Raw genomic sequence first — 27,290 nt, 5'->3', positions numbered from 1 at the left:
GACTTGGTAAATGCATTAACTTTCCCCGCAACATCCGAAGTGAAGCCATTGACGCTGCAGTTCGGCGTCTTCTACACCGTAAGGCGTCATATGACACAGGTTTGTGCTGGGACAGCGCTTCCGGTGACGACACAACGAAGTGAAGCAGTGTGCGAAATATTTGTACTGATATGAATTCGGCGGATATATTTGTATCGACCGTTGGTAGTTTGCATAACATGGCTAAAAAAAGAATACGAGAACAACAATTTATTCGAATTTTATTCCTTTTTCGACGAGTACTGTGCGGGGCAAGGTACGAATCAATCGGAAAGTAAATATTAGATTCGTACCTTGTCCTTTGAGGCTTGTGCTTCCTTCGTCAAAAACCATTGAACAATCTACGATCTTGGGGAAAGCCGGGACTAAGGAATTGTGGGTAAAATTTAACATGGCGACAAGTGTTGTTGAATATTTTACTGAACATGATGGACATCGGTGTGGTTACTGTGGATCGAAAGATTCTAATTATTCACGTGGTAAGATAACAGAAACGTAATTTTTCGCACAATAATCTGTTGTAGTTTGCATTTTATGTCTGCTTATAAATCTCACAAAAATTAACTTTAAAACCGAGTGGAATCGCCCGAAAGGCCGTTCACAGTCGGACTGTGGCTGAATCTTCATGTGACACTTCTCTTTTTTGACAACTAATGAACTATAAATAGACAGTCTGAGTCTATAGTGGCCGGGGGAAATATTTATTGTTTATTTTTCAGTTGGAATGAATGATAATGGATACATTGTACTCAAAGACGTAAACAAACAAAAAACACAGTCCCTGTGGTTGAAACAAAACAAGGAAATAAAAATATAAAATCTGCAATCAGATCTTGGCTAAGACGTAACCTTTATTACCATTTATCCAACAACAGGACGTTGCAAAAACAGAAACAAATATTCAGATTCAAAACAGTTTTTTTCTTCAAATATTGGCCTAGAGAATTAACTCTGTAATACTAGTATGTTTTTCAGTGCAGTGTACAACAGGCTTTTGAAATGAATGAAATACTGTAGAATACTTTATTTTCGCTGAAGGGATGATTCCGTGAAAATAAAATCCAGCGAATATACTTTTTTTCCTATATTTCACATTAAACTCATCAAAAAATAGTGAAAATAAATTCCATACAAAACGCCCAAAAAGCCAGTAAAAATAAAGTATTCCACAGTACATACTTGCTGCATTCCTATTTATTTATTTGTTATTCACTGTACTTTCTAACAACCATACACTAATAATTTAATAATTATTTTATTTAAATGTTACTGACAAAAAAAATTGTAGTATTACCGATAGACTGATAGGTACATTTGTAAAGCCATTTATGTACATTCTTCATACAGCTATCATTGTTGCATCATTTTCAGTTCATTTTTATTCACCAAGCTCTGTTCACCTGCAGTATCAAACTACAAATTGTGCCACTATCCATGGGTGTCATGTAATGTTATTAGAATCAATAATATTGGGGCAGCAAGTTGGCAAACTTACTCATGAATTGGCTGTTAACTTTGGATTTGATTGTATAGTTGACTTATTCATGCATAAGCATTTCTATCTAGAGTGGGCGAGACCACTCGGTGCTGCCAATAAGTTTGAAAACATGAGTTGTGCCAATTTATGAAGTGGTTTGCCAGCTAAATTGCTGCCCCAATGCTTTTGAGACTTTACTGCAAATGGATGTTGGAAAAAGTATCACATACTTCAAATACCCTTTCCCATACCGGGTTTGGGTTTATGTATAATAACCCTCCAAAAAAATGTGGCACCACTGTTCAAACTAAATGTAAGGTTTTGTTTGTGATACCAATTAACGTATTGTATTGTATTTGTGCTTCTAGGTAATGTACAATGTATAAAGCTTAATTCTTCGCTTATTTCGCTATAGCTATATGTGCTAATTAAAAGCAAGTGAACATTTCTTCAAATCTGCTAAAGATACTACTGTGAAACCATTTAATCTCATGGGTGTTTAATTTCACTATTTTGATGCTTTGAGCAATTTAACTGGGCCCTACGTTCATGGACTTGGCAGAAAAGCAATGACTTCTGTTGTTATTTTACATGTTGACATTGATTTAATTTCGCGGATTTTACTTATCAGCGAAAATCGTGAAATTTAAAACCAGCGAATAATTAATGCCTTAACAGTATTCATATACAGAAAATAACAATCAATAACATCTAAGTCGTAATGGAATTGAATTAAACACCTAATTATGTCTTTGTTATAGGTATGTGGGCACATAGTTTAACATGTGAAGACTATGAAGATCTTATAGATAGAGGATGTAGAAGGTATTGAATATTTTCACCACTAGAGGGAGCCAGAGAGCAAATTGAGTGGTCATATTGAGTGCTCTCAGCTGCTCTTAAAATCATTTGGCGTATGATAATGCAACTACTTTTATATTGAAAAGAGAAAGTTAATTAACGCAAAAGTTGAGCTTTTTATAATAGTCGTACAATAAAGAGTTATGCCTCACCTCAAAGTGATTCAGCAGAATATAGTGTCACTATAAAGTTGGCTTAAATAATGTTACACTAACTGGCATGATCAAATGTTCTAAAGTTATTATCATTATTAATTATTATTACATGTATAGCTGTACTCGGTGCTCATAACTTTGCTTTCTGAAGTATTTTTTTCAAATGTTTGTACTCAAGAGTTATAACCAGAACAAAAGTATATAAAAATGGTAGATAATAATTGCTGGTCTGTAGCCACAGACTTGTAGTCTATTTTTTATATTTATTGCTATTTTGTAAAAACTGGAAATTTTCAATTACAAGTTAACCGGTTTGTAAAAATTTGACATGTCAAATGAAATGTAAAGTGCATACCGAGAATGACAGATAGGTGACTGCATGGCTATAGCTCTGTTGCACTGTGCTATACTTATAATAATTGCATTTTTTTTACATTTAAAGTCTTTTTGTATGAACTGCAAATGACCAAATTTTGTTGTAATATAAAAATTAAATTGTATATTATTTAACAGAAGTGGAAAGTATGTATATAAACCAACAATGGATACAATGTGCTGTCCATCATATACCATACGTCACAAGGCTTTGGAGTTTAAAATATCAAAGTCTCAGAAGAAAGTCTTGAAGAAAGTTACCAAGTACTTGACAGTTGAGAATTCAGGCATTGACAAGAAACAAAAAGACGATTCATCTGCTGCTGAAGTAGTTAGTAAAGAAAAAACTCCTGGAGATGACAGAACAAAATTAGAAACAGAAAGAAGGAATTGTAATAAAACAAGTGAAGATAATATGGATGGAGCATGCGTCTCAAGAGAACAAATTAAGACATCACCTCCTTCAGTAAATGTTAAACCACAACCTAAAGCAGGTAAGTTGAAGCAACAAGTAAGAGATGAGATTAAAGTGCCTGTGCAATGCCCACCCACACGCTTCCCATTTTAGATCTGTGCCCCACTGAAGTGGGCAATTATTGATTTTTTTGCTGAAAATGATTACTCGTATCCAAGTAAATTTGAGATATTTCCCGTGCTGTAGCCACGCCCACTTATCCTGAAACGGTCGACTGTTTCCAGATTTCCGACTCTCGCCGAAAGTGCGCCACCAAATGCAAAAATATGAGAGGAAGACATACCCCTGGGCCGTACTTTTATATCACTGTGTCATTCAACGTACAACTGTACTTTTAAACGATATACATTTTGTAATCGGCGTTTCTTTTGTCTATTTCATTTAATTTTTGAGAGAGCAAATTTTTTGAAGTTGTTTTCACAACAAACTTTTATGATGGTTAAACATTGTGTTGTGGGCGGTTGCAGTAATGCGTATAGTCATAGTGTAAGTATTTCCACGTTTCCAATCGATCCGAAGGTGCGAAATCGGTGGACGAAAGCCGTGAAAATAATGAGAAAAGGTTGGGGTGGACTTCCTCGTAACAGCGTCATATGCAGTGTCCACTTCACCTCAGATTCTTTTTTTTTTTTTGAAAAACTGTCCTTGTCCATGACAAAACAACTAGGTTTTAATGAGAAACGCTGACAATACAAAACGTTTTCGAAAAAATAGATTCCGGACCAGCCCATGATCACCGAGACTGATTTCAGAAGGAAGAGAGACGTCGAGTATGTGTTTCAAATGATTTGATTTTTTTGCGATCCTGATTATCGCTTTATAGAGACCACCCGTGTTATGTAAAAAGGTAGCAGTAATTTTGATAATGACACGAAAACGAAGCGTCGGACAAACAGGAAATTACGCAGCCCTCAGGCTGTTTTCATTTTCGCAGGCTAAAAGTGTCTGAATTGTTCGGTTATTGGTGTTGAATGTCGAATTCACACCTTTGTTGCCTTTACTTGCAGCTTGATCGGCGTAATAATTTACGGAATAAGAATCCGGGCTTGAGCTGTCAATGTATTTTTTTAATATGAAGTCATAATCATGAAAATCACGCTAAATCCACTCTGAATTTGTCTGTATGTGAGTCGCTCTCAATAATTGTTGTTATCCAATTAAACGCCGCCATTCACGCACTTGTCCCCCTCATGACCAGACGCATTCACCCATTACAACGCGGCAGTCATTTATTCAGTAACTGTGTTTTGTCGTTTTTTAGCTCCGCTGTCGACTTTGTCGAGCGGAGCTTATCATATGAGTGATTGTCCTCCGTCGTCGTCCGTGTCAATGTTTTACTTTTTCGACTTCTTCTTGAAAACTACAAGCCTAAATGCTTTGATACTTGGTGTATATGTACCTTGGGTAGACCTCTCTTAGGTTTGTTCATTTCATGTTGATATCTTTAATTCTCTAATTTTGGTGAATATTTTTGTCATTTTTGGTAAAAACTGATATTTTCGACTTCTTGTTAAAAACCGCAAGTGCAATTGCTTTGATATTACATCTATAGGTACTACATGTGGATCTCTCTCAGATTTGTTAATTTTGTAATGATATCTTTAATTCTTTAATTTTGGTGAATATTTTTGTCATTTTTGGTAAAAACTGATATTTTCGACTTCCTGTTAAAAACCGCAAGTCCAATTGCTTTGATACTACATATATAGGTACTACATGTGGACCTCTCTCAGATTTGTTCATTTCGTGATGATATCTTCAATTCTCTAATTTTGGTGAATATTTTTGTCATTTTTGGTAAAAACTGATATTTTCGACTTCTTGTTAAAAACCGCAAGTGCAAATGCTTTGATATTACATATATAGGTACTACATGTGGACCTCTCTCAGATTTGTTCATTTTGTAATGATATCTTTAATTCTCTAATTTTGGTGAATATTTTTGTCATTTTTGGTAAAAACTGATATTTTCGACTTCTTGTTAAAAACCGCAAGTGCAAATGCTTTGATATTACATATATAGGTACTACATGTGGACCTCTCTCAGATTTGTTCATTTTGTAATGATATCTTTAATTCTCTAATTTTGGTGAATATTTTTGTCATTTTTGGTAAAAACTGATATTTTCGACTTCTTGTTAAAAACCGCAAGTCCAATTGCTTTGATACGACATATATAGGTACTACATGTGGACCTCTCTCAGATTTGTTTATTTCGTGATGATATCTTCAATTCTTTAATTTTGGTGAATATTTTTGTCATTTTTGGTAAAAACTGATATTTTCGACTTCTTGTTAAAAACCGCAAGTCCAATTGCTTTGATACGACATATATAGGTACTACATGTGGACCTCTCTCAGATTTGTTTATTTCGTGATGATATCTTCAATTCTTTAATTTTGGTGAATATTTTTGTCATTTTTGGTAAAAACTGATATTTTCGACTTCTTGTTAAAAAAACGCAAGTGCAAATGCTTTGATATTACATATCTATGTACTACATGTGGACCTCTCTCAGATTTGTTCATTTTGTAATGATATCTTTAATTCTCTAATTTTGGTGAATATTTTTGTCATTTTCGGTAAAAACTGATATTTTCGACTTCTTGTTAAAAACCGCAAGTGCAAATGCTTTGATATTACATATATAGGTACTACATGTGGACCTCTCTCAGATTTGTTCATTTTGTAATGATATCTTTAATTCTCTAATTTTGGTGAATATTTTTGTCATTTTTTGGTGAAAAGTGATATTTTCGACTTCTTGTTAAAAACCGCAAGTCCAATTGCTTTGATACTACATATATAGGTACTACATGTGGACCTCTCTCAGATTTGTTTATTTCGTGATGATATCTTCAATTCTCTAATTTTGGTGAATATTTTTGTCATTTTTGGTAAAAACTGATATTTTCGACTTCTTGTTAAAAACCGCAAGTCCGATTGCTTTGATATTACATATATAGGTACTACATGTGGACCTCTCTCAGATTTGTTCATTTTGTGATGATATCTTCAATTCTCTAATTTTGGTGAATATTTTTGTCATTTTTGGTAAAAGTGATATTTTCGACTTCTTGTTGAAAACTGTAAGTCCGATTGCTTTGATATTACATATATAGGTACTACATGTGGACCTCTCTCAGATTTGTTTGTTTTGTGATGATATCTTCAATTCTCTAATTAATTTATTTTGGTGAATATTTTTGTAATTTTTGGTAAAAAGTGATATTTTCGACTTGTTAAAAACTGTCAGTCTGATTGCTTTGATACTATTCATATTGTTCATTTTCTAATGATGTCTTCAGTTCTTTAATTGAAATGTGCCTTGCTAACAGCGGAGCTATCTCAGCCGATAGGCTGCTTGTTTTAAATTATTTCTCTATTTTATAAATCAATAGTGTCTAGTAACCTGCTAAATAACAAGACGATTCAGCCGTCAAATTCGATTTTGTCTAATGCCGGAGTCTAGTGACAGTGTACAAACGTGCTCCGGTGACGACCACGGTGACTAGCAACACCAGACCGGACATATTTCGCATCTGACTCAACCCCATGCAACAAACTTGATACTATGTGTTCATTATGATCCATTCTTCCTCGACGAACAAGTACATAAGTGGCAATTTAGTCAAAGACGAGAAAACAGCACAAGAAATTTGCCTTATTTACACGTATCGGCAATGCAAGCTGCCCAGCGACTTCCCCTTCTGACGTCACAAGGGGAATTTCTGTATGCAAATGAGAAGCTAATGAGGAGCCTCGTTTTAAAATACACAAAAATAAAGTTTCCGTAGACTGAGTTAAAAACACATTTTTTCACTTACAAAAATTATTTATGCTTAGAAACATAAAAATTAATAATATTTATGTATCAATGGATAATTTTAGGCGTGAAAATAGCAGCCATTTCACAGGCACTTTAAGACATCACCTCCTTCAGTAAATGTTAAACCGTCACCTAAAGCAGTAAGAATGAAATCGATGATTTATTAATTGCCGAGTCATTGATAGTTATTTTCTGACAGTGATGTGCATAGCCTAAAAATATATCAGCATCTCCACTTACACCTACTGAGATACTGTCTTAGTATTATCTCAGGTATTGACTTTTGATTTAGCTGGTTGAATAAAAATGGTGAATTCATCACTTGCAGCTTTTTAACAAAATCATCAAATTCATAAAAATCTAAATCAAGCGAGTTTCACGTGAGGAATTTTTTGATAAACAGTATTCAAATTTATTATTTTTGTTTCTAAAAAAAAGGCAAAACAAAGATATTGCTGAAAGAGTGGTTACATAAGACAGGTGGTCTCTTCTCACAGGTTGCTCATATGTTATGCCTGGCACTGCCCCTTGTATAGGTCATTGCACTTGTTTACTTTTTGCAGTGACTGGTTGGCAAAAAACAGTCATTCACACCAAAGATGAATGAATGTTTTTTGCTGCTGTTATTAAATATACATGTATACTAGTACATTTGTATGTCCATGTTATATACCGGTAAAACAACTTATGGGCAACATCGTCACAGCAGATTGCAAGCTAGTGTTAATGAGTTGTATTTAGTTATCAGACATTCCATGCTAGTTTGCTAAAATGTATAGAAATTACCTCAGTGTGATAGCCTACACATGTATAGACTGGTGGTCACTAACACAGATTTAACTGTGATGTATTTTAGGAATGGGAGCAGACCCCAGTAAACCACAGTGTAAGAAAGCTAAGTTGATACGAATGGAGAAGAAAGCTGCTAAACAACACTTGTCGCAAGACTGTATTAAAGATAACACAAAGGATCATGGGAAGTCATTAGAGGAATATTTACAACATGTTAGCCCTGGACAAAAAGCTGTACATAATCTGGAGGTAAAGTACTATATATCCCCCTGTATATGGTAACTTTTAATGGTTCCAGCTACATGTATAACCATTGTAGTAATAAAATATTTCATTTGATTGCTTCACTTATGAATGCCTTAACCCTTTTCCGGTCAAGTCGGTGAAAAACCGCCGTCAATATGGGTATGCTAGAATTTCCCACTCCAGCTAGCTAACTGGTTAAGTCGTTGAAAAACGGCCTGTTATTTAGATTGCTCAGACGGTCAAGCGTTTATAATACGTTGTACGGAACCTGATATTTTACACTTGCGAAATTATGGAGGGAGAGAATTTGTTTTCGATTACGCCAAGTCAAATAAATTAACCAAGTAATAAAGAATGTAATTCTATACTCTTGTCTGCTCATTTCACTATTTTACCGTCACAACGCGACGTTTGCGACGACGTAAAAAAACCGCCTTGACCACATTGCAAACTGCAGCATTACAACCGTATTTGAACGACACGATTCACGGTTATAACGGTAGTAACGTATTTTGACCAGCTTGGCAAATAGTCCCGGCACTTAGAATGAATAGCATAACGGATTCCAACGGCTGAGCTTGGAATGTCGGCAATCACCAACGTAAAATGACCGAGACAGCTGGTGGGAAATATTAAAGTCCACGTGATTTCACCGTCTGAGCTAGCATATGCAATTTTATGTGTATGCAAATTGTAACCAATCCGTGTTCGAAAAAATAACATATTTATTTACATAACAATAAATATTCAAATTGTGGGGAGATGCAGTCTTGTGGACATCTGGTCTATAAATATGGCCGAAGAAAGTGAGATAAAGCCCAGACTCGCTGTGTGCCTCCTTTCCGACACATACGTTAATATGCCGTCCTATACAGATAGAAAGTGTTTTATGAAGGCAAGAAGGAAACTGAAGAAAACGCGTCAATCGTGCAGTGGCACGGGGAGTGATAAGTTTGACATTGAAACAACAGATTTTTCACCAGCAAAGCGTGGAAAAAGAAAGAAATCAAAAGCAAAGGAAACATTTGACGTCGGTGAGTTACCAGCCGAGCGTACCACGGACACCAGTGATAATAGTCCACTCAAGAAAAGGCGTAAAAAGAATAAGAACAAACGCAAGTCGGAGACTGTCTCCTCTGTCAATGAACATGCGATTACAGAAGAAAACCGTTTGAAGGACTGCAGGGGCAAACCAGGAGGCAAACGTAAATCGAAGACGAACCGTAAAGTGGTTGAATCGCCAGCTGCCGACAAAGCAGATGCCGAAGAAACGGAAGTTGGTCACGCTGAAATACAACGTGCCGTCGAAGATGTGATACAATTTTTGCAAGACAATGTTTGCGATTCGGAACCGTCGACATCCGCCACAACTGCCAACGCAGAAAAGCAGGGGCCTGAACATATCGACCCAGCGAGTACGCAACAAAACGTCGATGTCACCAAAGAAATGGTACAAGAAAATGTGTGCGATACAGAACAATCAACACTTGCGAGTTTCCCCGAAAAACAAACTATTAAAAAACGTGTTGTGTATGCACACGCATCGCCAATGGACACGCGTGATGATGAACTTGTATAGGACGAAAAAACGGGTGAGCTACGACACAAAATACCAGATGACTTCATAGTTGCAACTGACGACGATACAGATTCAGAAATCGATGAAGATCGTGCTGAGAATGACGATTTTTTAGAGCAACGTTACCCACCTGTATTCGATAGCGACATTGAAATTGAATCCGACACAGAAATTGGTGCTACATTCGATTATGTTGCCTCCGGCACTGGTGAATGGAGAATGGCCACGGAGGAAGACGGCGATATATTTACTATTCCAGTTTTTGAACCCGAACCTGGACCAACTTTCGAACTGCCTTCATATGCTCGTGAGGTGGAATATTTCTACAAATTTATCCCACCAGAACTGATAGAACTGGCTTCTACCGAGACTAATAAATACGCCAAATATCATCAAAAATGCATTGCAAAAAAATTAAATGCCCGCTGGCGTAATACAAATTTCAGTGAAATGCAAGCATTTTTTGGTGTGATGATATGTATGGGTGTTGATCACAAATCAGCAATCGACGATTATTGGTCGAGTGACCCCTTTCTGCAGAACATGGGAATTGCATCAGTAATGACTCGGGCCAGATTTCAAATGCTAATGCGTTATTTCCATTTAGCTGATCCAGTAAATGACCCACGGCGGGATCCTGACATTGAACGTCGCCGTCAACGATCAGAGGCCGACCCGTTGTATAAAATCAACCCGTGGCTGAAACCCGTACTCGAAAATTGTCGGCGATACTACCAGATGGGACAGGAAATTTCGATTGATGAGGGTATGATTAGATTCAAGGGACGGTCCAAGTTTAAGCAGAGATTGCCCCACAAACCCGACCGTTATGGCTTCAAAATATGGCAGGTGTGCGACTCGACAACGTCTTACATTGCAAACTTTGAACCATATTTGGGGGTGAAATATAAAACTACAATTGAGGGGAGAAAGAAAGAAACTGGGACAATCAAGAAGACAACACACCGGTTGCTACAGCCCTTCACAGAAAAAAACCATATTCTTTTCTGTGATTCGCTTTTTACGTCGGTTAACACAGCCCTTGAATTACAAGACAAGGAAGTGTACATGGTCGGTAGTTTTAGCAGACGAAATCGGAAAACCATGCCGCCGCAATTAATTCCTGAAGGGAAAAGCAAGAAGCTGAAATTGAAAATTGGTGAAATGAAAGCAGCAACTAGACCGGACGACATTATCAATATTACTGCATACCAGGATGACAGCGCGCAAATATTGATTTTAAATACAGTCTATCCAGAAGCAGTAGATGACGAGAGACACATGCCTGTATCGTTACAATGTTACAGACATCACATGGGTGGCGTGGATCGTTCTAACCAAAGGCGAAAATACTATCACACGGGCAGAAAAAACAATCGTTGGTGGATCTACATGGCCTGTTACCTCATAGATGTTGCATTGGTCAATGCTTATGAATGTTTCAAGGCATTGAATCGCACGACTAAAGTAACGCACAAATTCTTCAATATCCGCACAGGTAAACAACTGATTGGTGGACACTCGAGTAGAATTCAAAAATCCATAAGAGAAGTTGGCTCTCTTCCAAGTAACACGTCATTTATTCGTAGTTTAAATCATGGTTCACCGCCAGAGGGCGCAACGCCAGAGCAGAGCAAAACACCCTCACAAACAAAACAAAATACTCGTACACAACGGTGTCTTGGGTCCAGTAGGGGGTAGTTTATTTCTACAAACTAAGTGTTCATCCTAAATCTAAAAGCAGGTAAATGATAAGTCAAACCAGAACTAAAGACTATATCCCCCTGGAAAAACAAGATTCAAAGCAAGCTAAATTCAAATGAATAGAAAAATGAGTCACTCTGCCAATCTCCTAAAAGCTTAATCATTTCCGTAGGGATGCCACAATGCAGTGCCCAAGATGCCCCTCCTCTACGAAAGCTATGAGATGAATAATCAGCTGCATTACAAACCAACGGTTGTAAAAGTGACACAAGGCGCTTAGAAAATGCTGGGTAAAGAAGTGGGCGGGAGGGTGAGATGACAAAGGCAGGGCCCTCCTGTGGGGAGGGGGTACCCAGGAATGCAGAAATAACAGCAGACACTGGACATAGTGGGTGATCATGCAGGATGGGGAGTGGCAAGAGCAACTCTCGTTGTCTGGTCTGGATAGTCTTTGACCACCTAACCACAATGCCTAGCCCCCATGGGAATGCAAGAAAATCCCCACGGGACAGGTGCTTGTCAGAAGAAAAACCCTGCAACAATGGTGGTAGGACATTGGACTTCCGCAGCAGCCCGAAAAACATAACTAGACAAACTGCCCAAAAAACCTTGTCCTGCTTGTTTGAGAGATCAAGCTGGGAGCGAATGCCCAAGAGCAGGGCTGGGGTAATTGGCAATTTACGTTGGATTTTAGTGCCTTTTACCCTTGCCACACCTTTGAGCAGTGTTGAAAGGGTGAAGTTATCAGAAAGTGGGTTAGGAAATCCGCACTCAGAGTGCAGGATGCGAATGATGTTCAAATATTGGCGAATAGAATTCACCTTGAGACGGCGCGCCAAATGGGAAACATACCGACAAAGCACCACAGGATCAACTGGTACTGGGTTGTAGTTGAATTTCAAACAGAATTCCAGAAAGGCCTTACGATGGACGGCATAAGTGCTTTTAGTGGTTGACGCGAAGGTATGACCCCTATAGAACGCTGTCTCAAGGTCTAACTGTTCCTCCAGTTTACATAATTCTTGATCTGGGGAGAGAGCACAGAGACAGCTGTGTGAGACATGTGCCTGGGGAACGAGTTTATGAAATCCCAAGCTAGGCAGTAGGGGGCGATAAGGGAATGAAGGCGGTGGACCTGGCCTGGCTGGTGAAGTCTTGAAATTGCATCAGGGATGTCGTTATGGATGCCTGGGACATGGAATGCCTTGATATGAAAGTTATAGTACACTGAGTACCAGAACAGTTCACGCAGGGCCTCCATGACCAGTTTATTACGGGACGTACCATGGTTAATGTTGGCCATGGCGACCATGCTATCCGTGTGCACATGTACAGTAGAATCTCTCCAGTATGGGCCCCACCTTCTAGCCGCAAGAATCACTGAGAGAACCTCCTTATGATTAATATGGAGTGGGGTAGCTGTTGACCAATCATGGTGCCAGATAGTAAACTGCCAATCCCCCCTGTGAAAAATGCCTGAAGCTTGATTAGAGGCATCCATATGGACATCAGTAATGGGGCGGGGGTCGATGAACTTAGTAGCACCATTGAACAGGGGAAGGCATTCTAACCACCATTGGATGTCGCGATGGAAGTCCGAAGACAAAAGCAGCTAGTGGGACGGGCAGCGTAATTTGTGAAGCTGGTCGAGGATGCGTCGGAGGTAAGTTCTACCTCCTTTTATCACTCTGCATGCCCAGGCAAGTTTACCTGCGAGGGTCTCCAGCTGGCGGCGGCTTGCGCGTTTCTTTGCAGAATAAGATCTGACGAGATCTTGCAGTTCATTAAGCTTTTTCGGGGGCAGGCGCACAGTGAGCATATTTGTATCAATTTCAATCCCGAGAAAAGTCATGCGTTGAGATGGGCCTTCGACTTTGCTCAAAGCAATGCAAAAACCAAGTTGCCTAAGCAATCTAATAAGGGAATTGAGGCCTTCCATGCAGGTTTTATAGTCTGGTGCAATGATGAGGAAGTCATCTAAATACACCACCATTGCATCGTAACCGCGGCGGGACATCATCCGGCGGACACTTTGGGTCAGGCGGTGAAAAATACTCGGTGCCAGCTTGGCACCGAACGGGAGGCGAGTATCATAGAGATAGGTGGGGTGATCCTCTCCAGTAAAAGTCCACTCAAGTCCTGTTGCCTGATAGTTTGATGGATGAATTTTCACTGAGCGGTATGCAGATTTGAGATCGACTTTCGCAAGGTAATCCCCCTTAGTAATAAGGTTAGTAGCATCATCAATCGTTTGGTATTGGAAGGTCTCATGTGAGGCATAATCATTGACAGCACTCCCACTTGGTTGGTTACAATCGTGAATCAGACGAATGTCTGTAGAATTTGGTTTGGGGATGGCACCCAGGGCGCTGACAATGGTGGGTTGCTGTGGAGTAATGACATAATGACCCTCACTAATTTCCGCTAAAAGCTGCTTTTCAACCTGGTTTTTTGCTGACCCAGTGGCTGAATTGTAATTCTTGGTATAAGCTGGCTTATAATTAATGCTTGCATTGGTAATGTTAAAGCCCTCTCTAATCCCTGTCATTAAAAATTCAGCATCAGGGTCATTCTTCAGCTCATTTTTCCAAACCGGATAATTGAGGGAATAAGTGGCTGCTGCTAAAGAGGGTTTGGCAATGGGCTGCGATTCCGGAGTTAGTTTTTTGAAGACTGAGATGAGACATGAGCTGATTTTGGGTGGGCTCTGCGACATGATGGTTCGAGGCACACATGTGCATAAGTACATTCAGTTCCAAACTTACAATTACCCCTATTGAAACCTAAGCAAATTGGTCTACCAGATTTGCTATCCACTGGGGCAGGGGAGCGGTTGGTACTATTAACCGCCCTTGTGCTGTAAGAGCCAGCATGTCTATTCGTATATGGGGTAGAGGATAATGGCTTATCTTTTAAAATGACAGTTGTCAGGTGTGGGATGTCACTACCCCATGCAAATTTATGAACTGCTTGCAGTTGGCGATATTGCCGATCATAAAGAAGAATGGATCCCCAACTGTAACGATTTGCCAACTGTGAAATTTTATCCGTGTATGACAAATAATTTAACACGGCATTGCCCTGCAGAGACCCCCCTTGAATCAGTTTGTACATAATGCGTGCGTTGCCACCAAACCACTGAGTAGGAGTGACTGATTCAAGGCGGGGTTTCTTAATTTCGGCTTCCAGAATTAAATTAACGCCATTGTCCTCTGTACGAAGAACTTGCTGTTCTTTTACACTATCAGTAATGGATAAAAAATCTACGATATCAAGGCACTTCTCACCTTTCCGGGTCTGAATAATAAACCAAAGGGTCTAAATCTGCCCGTAAATTAATACCACATTGAGAATTGTTCAAAGTGTTCGCTTCTAAAGTGTTCTTGTTGTCATACAGCAACGCAGACTGTAGTAACTGTTGCAGTGGTGTGATCGGTTGGTTCGGGATGGCAGGATCGGCGAGTTGTTGCTGTATATTCTGCATGGGGGCCGCCATGTTGGTGTGTTGTTGTTGTATTAGCAGCTGTGGGTCACCGTTGGTGGCGCTCAGGTCTTGCATCCGTGTTCCGATAACGTGTTGGTTTTCCGGATTAACTTGACTGCTGTTTCGTTTTGTTCTGATTGCGTCGATCGCGACAATTAGTTGACGGAATTGTGCCAATGGCTCAATCTGCATTTTGATAATATCTTCTTTTTCAATCAGTCGAATGGATGACATTGAGTTGAACCCCGATTCGGCTAACTTAGCTAGCGTATGTGAGCTTATTTCGTTGTCAATCGCCCATTGTTGAATGTCAATTGTTGGGTCATCGGTAGCCATTGTTCTCTGGGCTGTAGGTGTGAAAGCTAGTTTGCTTGAAAAGGCACCTGGAAACGTGCTTGGATCAGAGTTCATTGTCTCGGTGCAATAAAGATTGTTACCTGTAAATTGGTATACTTTAGTGTGTCCTTTTCTCAGTATCTTGTTTGGCCGATCTATCAGGATCTTGGTGTAACAGGCGAAGAACACTTTCAGTTGTCGCAGCTTGCAGAAAAATCCAACAGCCTAGCCAGGCGTGGATGTGTTTCAGTCAAAATCGAGCGTACGGACGTAGCTGTGCACTATAGAATGTAAGTGGTAGGTATACCAAAAACAAAACATACGGTTGTTCAACAGGATCGGATGATAAGGACATCAGGATGACAAAGATATGGTGTTCCTGGCAGCAAATTGTAGCAAAAAAAACCGGCAGCAGCAGCAGGTGAGGTAAATTGGCAGCAAAGGCAGGCAATGCAGGAACACTGAATTAAGAGTGTTAAAACCCATGCTTAAATAATGGCGCGAAGCGCCACCTCCGTTAATCCATAGGCAGTCGCCGAATGATTGGTCACCCCCCTCAAATATGCAAAAGTGACCTTTAAGTTAACTAGCCCTATACATGGTAGTTTATAAAAAAAAGGCAAATGAGACCTAAGTAAGAAACAGGTAAATATAAATATGCAAATGAGACCTTTGGGTTGAGGAGTCACCCTCAAGCTTCCCCCCTGATTTAAAACCAGTTAACAATTAACTTTGCCGAAAACATGGATTCGCACGAAATATGCAGACTATCCGGGCGTCAAAAATCGTGTAAGCAGTGCAGCAAGGACGGGAGAAAAACTGTGAGTGGCCGATTATCAGAAACATCAAAAGGATGCCCAATTTGTAAAGTTCACCTTCACGCGGGCGAATGTTTCGCTGCTTTTCATCACAACATGGCACTGAGGGGAAAACGCACCGTGGGAACACAAACACGAAGTACGGAAGAGCAGCCCTCCACATCAGGCAGACGCATGGGAGCAGCCCGCCGGGGTGGACGACTAAGAAAGGCGTACAACAAATAAATTTGGGACTTATTACAGCGTCACGAACTGTACAATAGTTTGAGTTGGTGAAAATACGTTATCGTTAATTTAGTTTCATGCTCAGTCGGTATTTATACGTTTTAATGTCAGGATAGTTCATCGGGTCTAGTCGGTGGAAATACGTTTCTGCGTGAGTATATATACACGCCAAGTCCCTGCAGTTACGTTCTCGCTAGTTCGTTTTATTTCAAGTCGTTAAATATACGTTGAAATATTTAGTTGGTTAATGTGGTCATGTCGGTGAATATACGTTGCCGTGTGAAGGTAACCCCGATCAAGTCGTTGCAGTTACGTTCTCGTTCGTTTCAGTCTCAGTTTGAGTCGTTAAATATACGTTGTAAGTGTGGACTTACTCATACGGTCAAGTCGGTTAATATACGTTAGAGCTTGAATATAACATCAGTTAAGTCACGGAAAGTACGTTGTAATATGTTACACATGTAGTTCAAGTCGTTGAATATACGTTGCAATTTGAAATGTACGCTAACGGGTCGAGTACGTCAAACACGTTTTCCCCCGTACATGTCCCAAATATCCCCATACTCACGCGTTTTTTTTCTTCTTACTTTGAACTTGCATTCATGTAGTGACCTTGTACTTGCTTGTAATGTGTTTTCAATTAAGCAATATTTATTTCAATGTTTAACACGTGTTTATTGAGACTGTACAAAGGGCAAAACATTGTTACTTAACGACAGTAAAAAATGTGTATTGAAATAAAACGGTGATTTTTTTTATACGAGAAATTGTTGTCCATGGTGGTAATGAAGTGTGTATGCAAACAGATTGCAAAAAATGTGAAATCTGTGGTCGATACAGTCTGTTAACTATGGCCTATTTTTGCAAAAATGTCTGGCAGGATAGCATGCACAGATGCTGGCTACTGGAGTGCATTGAATCATGACCGTTTTTCAACGACTTAACCTGATAGCGTGAAACTCCCCTGACCGGAAAAGGGTTAAGATAGAGATGCAGTTTACCTGACAGGTATTTTAATTAGTTAATTAGGGAACCAAGATGACCTCCCTTGTCCACAAAACTATATATTTTCGGAAAGCTTATTGTATGAATTTTAAAATTTGTTAGTATTTTTTTTCTATGGACACTGTAGTTTGAAATATGCACAAAAATATGCTTTTTTGGTCAAAAGTGATTTAAAAAAAATTAGCTTCTAAACCATGCTTCTGTTTCCTGTCAAAATTGGTTTATGGGTACATCTATTTACTATGAAGAAAGTGTCGTCTTGAAAATTGTCTACCAGTTCTCAATTTTGCAGGGCAGCAGCTCAAATTTCACTACTTCAAGTTATGCATAAATTAACACCCAGGCTAGTTGTCTGTACGATTGTTGTAACACTGTTCAACTAAAAACAATGCCCCGACGGCGTTTTAAAGATAAACACATTGTCAATCATTTGTGAAAATTTCAAAACAAAAGGTCAAAGCGTCTAGGAGCTATTTTTAGCTCCGCTGTCGACTTTGTCGAGCGGAGCTTATCATATGAGTGATTGTCCGTCGTCGTCCATGTCAATGTTTTACTTTTTCGACTTCTTCTTGAAAACTACAAGCCTTAATTCTTTGATACTTGGTGTATATATACCTTGGGTAGACCTCTCTCAGATTTGTTCATTTCAATTCTCTAATTTTGGTGAATATTTTTGTAATTTTTGGTAAAAAGTAATATTTTCGACTTCTTGTTAAAAACCGCAAATCCAATTGCTTTGATATTACATATATAGGTACTACATGTGGACCTCTCTTAGATTTGTTGATTTTGTAATGATATCTTCAATTCTCTGATTTTGGTGAATATTTTTGTTGTTTTTGGTAAAAAGTGATATTTTCGACTTCTTGTTAAAAAACGCAAGTCCAATTGCTTTGATATTACATAAATAGGTACTACATGTGGACCTCTCTCAGATTTGTTCATTTTGTAATGATTTCTTCAATTCTCTAATTTTGGTGAATATTTTTGTCATTTTTGGTAAAAAGTGATATTTTCGACTTCTTGTTGAAAACAGCAAGTCCCATTGCATTGATACTATGCATATTGTTCATTTTCTAATGATATCTTCTGTTCTTTAATTGAAATGTGCATTGCTAACAGCGGAGCTATCTCAGCCGAGAGGCTGCTTGTTTATTAAAGTTCTGGGATGTGCACTAAAAAGAAGCTGAGATAATTGCTAATTTGCATAACAATTCACTCAGTAAGAAGTTTGCTAATGCTCATAATTAAAATGGCTGTAGCAGTTCCAAATTTAAATGTATTATCGTTTTGTTAAAAGTTAAATATAGTGCATAATATGGAGATCCCATCATTTCTTTTTTTCACCATGTTTCTTTTTTATTATTTATGTACAGCCTTGCTAAATCTTGCTAACTATTCAAAAGAAAGAATGTTTGCACCTGTTATCTATATTTTAAAATCGTTTTTTGAGTATGTTCCACTATTCACAATTGTACAAAATTGTAACAGTCTATAGCCAAGACTGTTTGGATAATAAATAGCCAAAAAAAAAAAATGTCACTCCCAAGTGCCCACGAACCTGCATCTCTACCTTAAAGCAATACATTATTAATGAGCATCTTGCATGCTTTTGTGCAGTTTTCCATCTGTTTTGTGATACTGAACCAAATTGATCTATGTTGTACAAAATGTCATGTCACATAGCATACATTTATGATAATAGCACGCACATAGTTTAAATAAATTTTTGTTGAAGCTGTCTAAGTTATGTGTGTACACCTAAAATTTTAGCTGGTTTCATAAGTCCTTTGTACATCACATTTTCCCTGAGGTTCATGACCATTTTTTTTTTCAAATTTGGAACACAGGTGATGCATAATTCATAGTTTTGATAAAATTCAAAATGATTAACTGGTGATCCAAAAATTGCATAGTAACCTACATTTTACGTTTATAGAGCTTTATCTGTGAGTTGTACTGACCAATTATGCTAAAACTGAATTATTGGTAGCATTTGTTGGCTTACTAAGGTACTTTTATTTTTAGGATTTGTTTAAAATTGATTTTGTTTGCCAAAAATACTCATATTTACACATCACATTATAAAAAAAGATTTTTGTCTTGACCTATTTTAAGATGATCGACCTTGCAGCCATTTTCTTTAATATTTTGCCGACATAGATATTGCAGACTCGCACAATTCAAAACATTTTCTCAACAGTGTAGAACTTGGAAATGCATTTGTTCAAAAAGAAACATAAAGTTCATTTTACAATCCAAACGATTTTTGTCTTAAATATCTTTTAGTTATATTATAAATATAAATATGTATATCTTTCAAATTTGTGCAATGACAGAACATATATTTTTTTCAAATATTATGCCAAGATGACCAACTGGTCTCACCCCAATATTGATGTACTCTCCTTTATTCATCACCTATTATTCATTGTTTTGTAATTCATTGTTAGATAAAGTTAGTCAGATCATCACCAAGAAGCGCCGAGTTCGAAGCGACATTCCAACAATCACATCAAGTATATGCTAAATATCAAATGGCAATACACAAGGATTCCCAATCCAAATGCAATAAAAAACAGGTAGATACCATGCACAATGCTTGGATGGAAAACATAGATCATATCAAATATATTATTTGCACTGAAATATCACAAACTCTCAAATATCACTGATCCAGTTACTAATAAAAGATATTAAAACCATATAAATAGTACCCTCCTATATTCTTTAAATCCTGATTTTTCATTTTAAAATGTCTTAGGTGTCAAATCAACTCAGTTAATTAAAATAAATATTTAAAAGTCTCACAATTTTAGTTTTGAAGTATGATAGCAAATCGTACAACTGAGACTGGAAAAACACCCAGACACAAAATTGGATCATATTATTAAACCTGAATTATAAATTCATAACTTTCTTTTTGGTAATTTTGTGCAAAAAGTTTGCATACACTTTAGCATTTGGCTTGATGAGGGATCCTTGTGTATTGACAAAGTCAGTGCAATGATCTAAAAATGATATGATCTATGTTTCTTGTCCTTGATGGTTCAGATCAAACTAGTCCGATCAAGCCCAAGAAGTAAGGAATTTGATGAAACTTTTGAAGAAACTAGTAAACTGTTTTCCAGATATCAGATGGCCATTCATAAAGACCTCCCAGAGGAGTGTACCCCAATAGAGGTAAAGTTTACCTCTTCAGTTCTTGAAAAAGGGTGTTTTAGTTCCTGTTCAGATGTCTGAAAATGGGGGAATTTTAATTAATCTGGGCAACTGGCTGTCATTTTTGTCATGAAATAAATCTAACCGGATCACAATTTGATGTACATGTAGGTTTAGGTATTGGTCACTTTTTATCTATGGTTGTCAGTTTGTGACTGCCAGTGTACATACCTCTAACTATATGTGACCAACTACCTAAACCTACTATGAAATTAGTGTCTTGGAGGATCCAAGTCTTGGAGGATCAGCAACCAATCAGAAATTAATTGCATGTTCAGGAATGACATACATGTATGTATGTTTTGTAAGGTGTGCTGTGATTGGTTGACAAATCACCATGATTTGCATAGATTCATCAAATGTATTGCATGTATCTTAGTGGTCTTGAACCGCATATTAAAAGCAACCAGAGTTTCTGCCAATATTAAATTTTATTCAGTTTGCAGATATTCAAATACTCAAACATAACAGAACAAACCTGGGCCAATTTCAGTGTGTGGTGTGATTCAATATGACTAGTAGCAATTTTATATTTCCTTGCTATCGGTTAAAGTGAGTTGCGTGTTTTGCATGAGTGGAAAGTTCTCATGGACCGGGGCATCGAGTAAGAGGCCCGACGGTGGAGGTACCGATATTTTCTCGGTCTCCCCCGCTGGTTGGAGGGCATACTCACAGTCTGTTTTTTCAGGCAGTGTTTTACCCAATTTTACCGGCTGCAGCGAGGCTGTGCCCCTGGAGGCTTTCCTCCTATGGGGCCCGTTGCGAGTCTCTTTGTGGACCCTTCCTCGCACAGCACCGGGTTTGCCTCCGAGTTGAGGGCTTTGGTCGAAGGACTGTCGGGGGAATTGCGTCCCTGGCAGGCCGGGTAGATCAGACGCAGTCGGAGCGAGCTGTCTCCACTGTGTCCCCTCGGTGGGCAAGCAGGAAGAGACACGAAAGCATGTTTGCATTCAAACACGTCTCTTCCGGGGAACCCCCGTTCCCAGGCACGGCTCTACCACTATTTTGGGGGGTTGCTGGGGCTCAGGCTAATTGCACTGGTCCTTCTCTGGATCCTTGGGCACTGAATGCCAACGGGGTGCTGGCAGCCTAGTCTCTGATCTCGGGGCAGGGCTTTCAGGGCAGGCACACGTTGACCCCCCCCCATACTTTTAGCCAGCTAGGGTTCGTCACACGGTAACGGTACAACGGTAACGAATTTTTCCTTGTATCCGGTTCCCGCTGTGGGTTTTGACTCTTTCCTTACCAACCCACGGACGTCCCCAGAGGGAACAGACCCTGTCATGAAATGCACAGTCGAACACGCTCCCTCTCACATATTTAAAGTGAAAGGAGATGCAGTTCGCTCGCGTCGGATACAGCCGGTACTCCGGGCGGTCCCTCAGAGTCTTCCATCTGTATGACTCGGTGAGACACGCTTTTGGGGTGAGGCGGAGTATCATCGATCCCAGTGATACGATGTATATACCCCCACCCTTGATCTTAAAGCGACCACCTAATGTTGCTTCAACGCTTATGGGATCACAGGCGTCGGGATCCAAAGCAACCCCGTCGGCAAGTCTCTCCATGTCCGTCTGAGTGCGGAGTGGGGCGCAGAGCACGCAAACGGTGTTGATGGGCGGCGTTGGTCAGCCGCGGAGGATGTAATGCTTAAGGCCCCCGGGTGGGGATAACATTAGGCAACACTTCCCACTGGACCAAACGCTACCTGGTCGGTGTGGTTTCGGGATCGGATTCCAAGGCTCCTTCCCCCCAGACCCCGGTACCACGAATTTGGCAAACCGGGCATAGGGGGGATAGCCGCATTCCATGGGTGTCTTTGCCAATTGAAGACGACCCATCCAGCTCTGAGGGCAGAGTTGCTTGAGCACATTATTATGCGTGACCAGCACTCTGGAGACCTTGGAAGCAGAACGCACCAGCCTCCTAGACCAGGCAACATTTTTACTGGTGGGCCACCGCACATCTACATGCGACACCCCCTAGTGCCCTAGTGCCTAGCTCTCTTGGCCAGGGCCACTACCGTGTTACGAGACGCGGCCTTAGACACACTTGTTTTTGGCGACAAGCTGAGCCGGGGTACGTCCCCACCTCAGTGACGCAGACTGGACATCCTCCACCATCTTTGTTCAAGGAATGGTGGGTACAGTCTCGGTGCTTCAGAGTGCAATGAACCAGAGGGATCAGATCGAATCCGCTAGCCAGTTGGTCCTTCCATGGGCAAACGGAGGGCACCCCAAGCATAGAAAACACAACGCCCTAGGGCATCGTCCACTAGCCAGAGTCAGCCAGGAGGCAAGAGCTTATACCCTTCCATGGGAGGGGAGGGGAGGGTAGTGGCGCGCCCCCAGGGAGGTAAGAGTCGGGTGGTGACTCCTCACCCTCCCTGGGCGTACGTCTACCCGGCAGCAGGGGAGGCATGTTTGACGCTCACCTCTGCAAAGGGTGGGGGGGTAGGTGTTCGGTGAATGACCAGGTCACAACTTAGTGACTACTTCAGGCCTTTGGGAACTCACCTCATGGGGGAAGGGAGCCCCGCTAGACTTAAGTGGGGCTTACCTGCACGTACCGATGCACCCAGCGAGCGATTTTGGGTGCCCCCCGTTTGGGTTAGGCACAGCGCCCTACGTGTTCACCAGAGTGATGAAACAGGTAGTGCTGCTGCTTCACCAGACTTCCGGTTACCAACAACCCGGGCAAGGGGTAATAGCCAGGCTAACACGGGATTTACTTCACCAGTTGGGCTCATTAGTAAATCGACAAGTCCCACCTCAACTCAACGTGCAGTTGGTGTCCCTGGGCATGGAGTTTTGACACAGAGGTAAGCTTGGCTTAGCTATTTCAAGCGTATTGCTTAGCGCTAAGCAGCCTAGCCGAATGCCTAGTCAGCGTTCCCTCGATGTCATTCCGTGAACTAATACGGACCATCGAAGTGATGACCTCTGTTCGAAGGGTCGTTCCCCAGGCCGCACTACGCAGCCGCCCGGTATAACACTTGTTATAACGTCGAGCTCTCTTATGGGAACTAGATAGACGGGTTTCGATCTTCGACCAAGTGAAGGAAGCCCTGCCCTGGTGGTCGTCACTGGCCAACCTCGGACAGGGGAGCCCCTTGGGCCCGCTCGCCGCAGGTATGACTCTGGTAACAGATACCTCCCCCTAGGGTTGGGGAGCGCATCTATTGGGCCAACAAGTTCAAGGATATGGCCCCCGCATTAGTTTCGGGACTACCATATCAACCGGCTCGAACTGAGAGCAGTGTACTTAGCACTACCACGCTTTCCTCGTAGTTTGTGACCACAGAGTCCTGCTCCGCACAGGCAACGCAGCGGTGGTCTCCTTCAGGAAGGAGGGAGGACGCATTCTCCATCGTTGTCAGTCCTAGCGAAGCAAAATCCCCCTTTGGTGCCTGGAATACAATGTGGAGCTAACCGCACACCACCTTCCAGGGGTGAGGAACAGTCTGGCAACGCTCTTTCAGAGCGACTCCATCAGAACACGGAGTAGCTGATACCCCAGTTGGTAGCCTCTAGGCTGTTTCGGTCGTGGGACGGTCCAAGGTTGGACAGTTTTGCTGCACCCCGGAACGCCAACCTCACCACGTACGTAACACTCCTGCTGACTCCTGGGCCAGGGTCGCTTTGCTAGCCCCGTGGACCCACTTAGTTGTGTACACCTTTCCTCCCCTTCCGCTAGTTCACCAGGCACCAGAGAAAACTTCGACAGGTGCACACCTGCATATTATCATGGGTTGCACCCAATTAGCCAAGCAAGGCCTAGTTTCCACTTCTGTTGGAAATGCTAGTTGAAGCGCCAGCAGTGCTTCCGGACTTACCGGACCTGCCATTCCAACCAGACGGCGCACTACCAACGAGCCCAGCAGGTATCACTTACACGCATAGAGGCTCTCAGTAGACCCGCACATACGAAAGCCTTATCTGAGCGGGCTGCCAACGTCCTGGTCAGGGCAACAGGGATTCCACCTACGCGACCTACATTTCTAGGCTGCAAGCATACACTGATTGGTGTAGCGGAAGGGAGATTGATCCATACCATCCCTCTATTGGCCAGGTAGCAGGCTCCTTCGTCCACCTGTTTGACGAAGTGGGTTTGTCCTACGCAGCGAGCGTTGGCTACAGGTCGGTCTTGTCCCCCACCACTCAGAACGTACGGGAACAAGACTAGCCGATTGTCCTATTATTAGGAGACTATTTACTGCTTTCCAGACGCCAAGATCCCATACAGGGGAGCCGCCCAACTGGGACTCGTCAGCTGTGTTGTTTGCTCTGAGCAGACTGCCCTTTGAGCCTCTCCAATCAGCACCACTCAAATTTTTGATGTGGAAAATAGTCTTCCTACTGGCCCTCGCCTCAGGTAGGCGCCGGTCAGAGCTAGGCACGCAATGTCCTTCGCGGACGGTTGTGCCACTTTTATGGACGATCAAGTTGTACTAAAGACATGAATCGGGTTTCTCGCCAAGAAACAAATCCCAGGACACGATCCTCAACCGATCGTCATCCCCCGGCTGGCAAATATTGTCAGTCTGGAGGATCAGGAGGAATTGCTTCTCTGCCCGGTCCGAGCGCTGAGTTGCTACGAAAACCGTACCAGGTTTTCTAGATGGGGAATCAAACACATGTTTTTGTGTTACGGCCCTGGCAAACAAGATAAGCCGGCTTCCCTGACTTCCATCTCCAGCTGCGACTGTACTGGAGGTCTATAATGCACTATCCTCCTCAACACAGACCTTGCAGAGACACCAAGTACGAGAACATGAAATCTGTGCAATTGCTAACTCACTAGCGCTAGCGTCAGGCGCCCCCCTCAAACACATTCTGAGGGCAGGCTTCTGGAGAACGCGGAACGTCTTCATCAACTACGACCTAAGAGACACCCAATCTATTGAGCAGGGTCTCTTCAGGTTAGGCCCCGTCGTAGCGGGTCAGGCCTTGTTTGCTGACCCAGCTCGAATGACGGCAGGGACCTCTGCGCATAGGCGATAAGTCAGTCTCTGCATTTTTGCGGGCAGATTGTCTGTTCCACTAGCATTTCCTGGAAGCTCCCAGGTTTTGCTTCTGTCGACCTACGCCCTCATGCGAACTGTTTCGGTCCTACTTCAAGCTTATCACCCCACGAATTCGGCTTGGGTCTAGCTTTCTCGGGCACATCGAACCCTGTCACCACAGCATTATTGGATTCTTACTTCGGACCTGTGGCGCTGCCAGGTGGCCTCGGCCACGTGGGTTCGTGACGTAAGGGGTAAAAGAATCTTGAGGTCATGGGGCTTCCCCTGACCTGGATTCTATCTCTCCATCACCAGCAGAATCGCTGATTAATGCCTACAGTTCAAAACAGTCATTTTGACTGACCAGAGTCTATGGTGGGTATGAACTATGTGAATAGGCGGGTTCGGAGAACCCTCACCTAAATGCGGCTGACTGGTGGCCATCATAAAATTTTAATATTTGAATGTGTTGATCCACATCAATGATTTCAACCAAACATACAATAACTTATTGCAAGTTATTTCTAACTTTTAGCCATTTGTTTTTTTGCTGCATCCATGTAATGTACTTTTTGAAAATCACCATTGTGTTATGTTCATAATTTATTTTGTTCTAATCTTAGTTCACCCGATTCCTGGTTGATTCTCCTTTGGAGCCCGGTGATGAAGATGATAGTCTAGAGCACGGATACGGTTCCTTTCACCAGCAGTACTGGTTAGATGGTGTGTTAATTGCAGTGGGTGTCATTGATATACTACCGCATTGTGTGTCATCTGTGTACTTATATTATGATCCTGATTATTCATTCATGTCACTTGGTACCTACTCTGGATTACAGTAAGCCAATCTATTGCTAGTCTTTGTCTCTTACCAATTTATGTTGTTTGTCAGCTTTTTGACAACCGTTTATCAAGTGACAACCAATCTTAATCAAACTGTTTTGATAACAGTATGTATGGTTTTATGAACAGATTAAAAATTGGTGACTGGTGACCATTATGTGTTTTTATTTTTTTCATATATGTTTCTCTTCTAATATTTGAATGAACTGCATGTGCAACTGTTCTCTAGTTTGAACTGGTCCAGTTTCATTTAAGTGACAGTATTATGAGGTTATAAGTATACGACCCTTTACTGCCTGAGTACGTACTTTGCGATATTCTTGTGATTAACTTACCGTACTCGACCGCGTTAGCGCCCATGCCCAGGCAAGCACCCACCCCCCACTTTTGCGCAATTTTTATATTTGGGGTCACATTCGGCAAAGCGCCCACCCCTTCAAAATGCAACTAATTTAAAACTTGGTCTTGCGTAACGAATCTTGTTAATCGTGGATATTGACCGCTGTGAACATGTTGTGAATGCGTAGAACGTGGTAATCGTGCGTAAACTACGCTTCGACAATGACCTGTTAATAAATGCGGTAAATATTTCATGCCATATTCAGTTTATCTCTCAAAAATGGCTAGTTACTAGTTTTTTGGAAAAACCATGTCGTTTATTCGCTGAAATCAATTCCAACAGATCGTACTTTGACATCGATAATTCACTTCCACATTGCGTTACCGGAAAGTCTTCGGGAATTTTCGAAGAATTGAGGCCCCTGGGCGCTTACGCGGTCGAGTATGGTATTATTATACCTCTTTTCCCTGCTAGCAGTA

At 41.0% G+C, this 27,290-nt stretch overlaps 1 protein-coding gene across 3 annotated transcripts in view; it reads left to right on the top strand.

The window, feature by feature from the left end:
• The first annotated feature begins 34 nt into the window (after positions 1-34).
• Positions 35-27,290, top strand: part of LOC100377714 (arginyl-tRNA--protein transferase 1-like) — a 29,775-nt gene continuing 2,519 nt past the window's right edge. The window contains exons 1-6 of one of the 3 annotated variants that reach the window (XM_085505636.1): positions 35-518; positions 2,278-2,341; positions 3,046-3,401; positions 8,069-8,253; positions 20,456-20,584; positions 26,252-26,466. In XM_085505636.1, the coding sequence (XP_085361762.1) occupies positions 431-518; positions 2,278-2,341; positions 3,046-3,401; positions 8,069-8,253; positions 20,456-20,584; positions 26,252-26,466 (1,037 nt within the window). In that variant the 5' untranslated portion in view covers positions 35-430. Of the gene's footprint in view, positions 519-2,277; positions 2,342-3,045; positions 3,402-8,068; positions 8,254-19,854; positions 19,984-20,455; positions 20,585-26,251; positions 26,467-27,290 lie in introns of all 3 variants that reach the window. The other 2 variants (XM_085505635.1, XM_085505637.1) reach the window with 2 other exon arrangements.

This window comes from Saccoglossus kowalevskii, chromosome 11 (genome assembly GCF_978046115.1).
Source record: "Saccoglossus kowalevskii chromosome 11, keSacKowa6.1, whole genome shotgun sequence".
Classification (NCBI taxonomy): Eukaryota; Metazoa; Hemichordata; class Enteropneusta; family Harrimaniidae; genus Saccoglossus; species Saccoglossus kowalevskii.
This window is presented reverse-complemented; position numbering and strand designations above follow the sequence as displayed.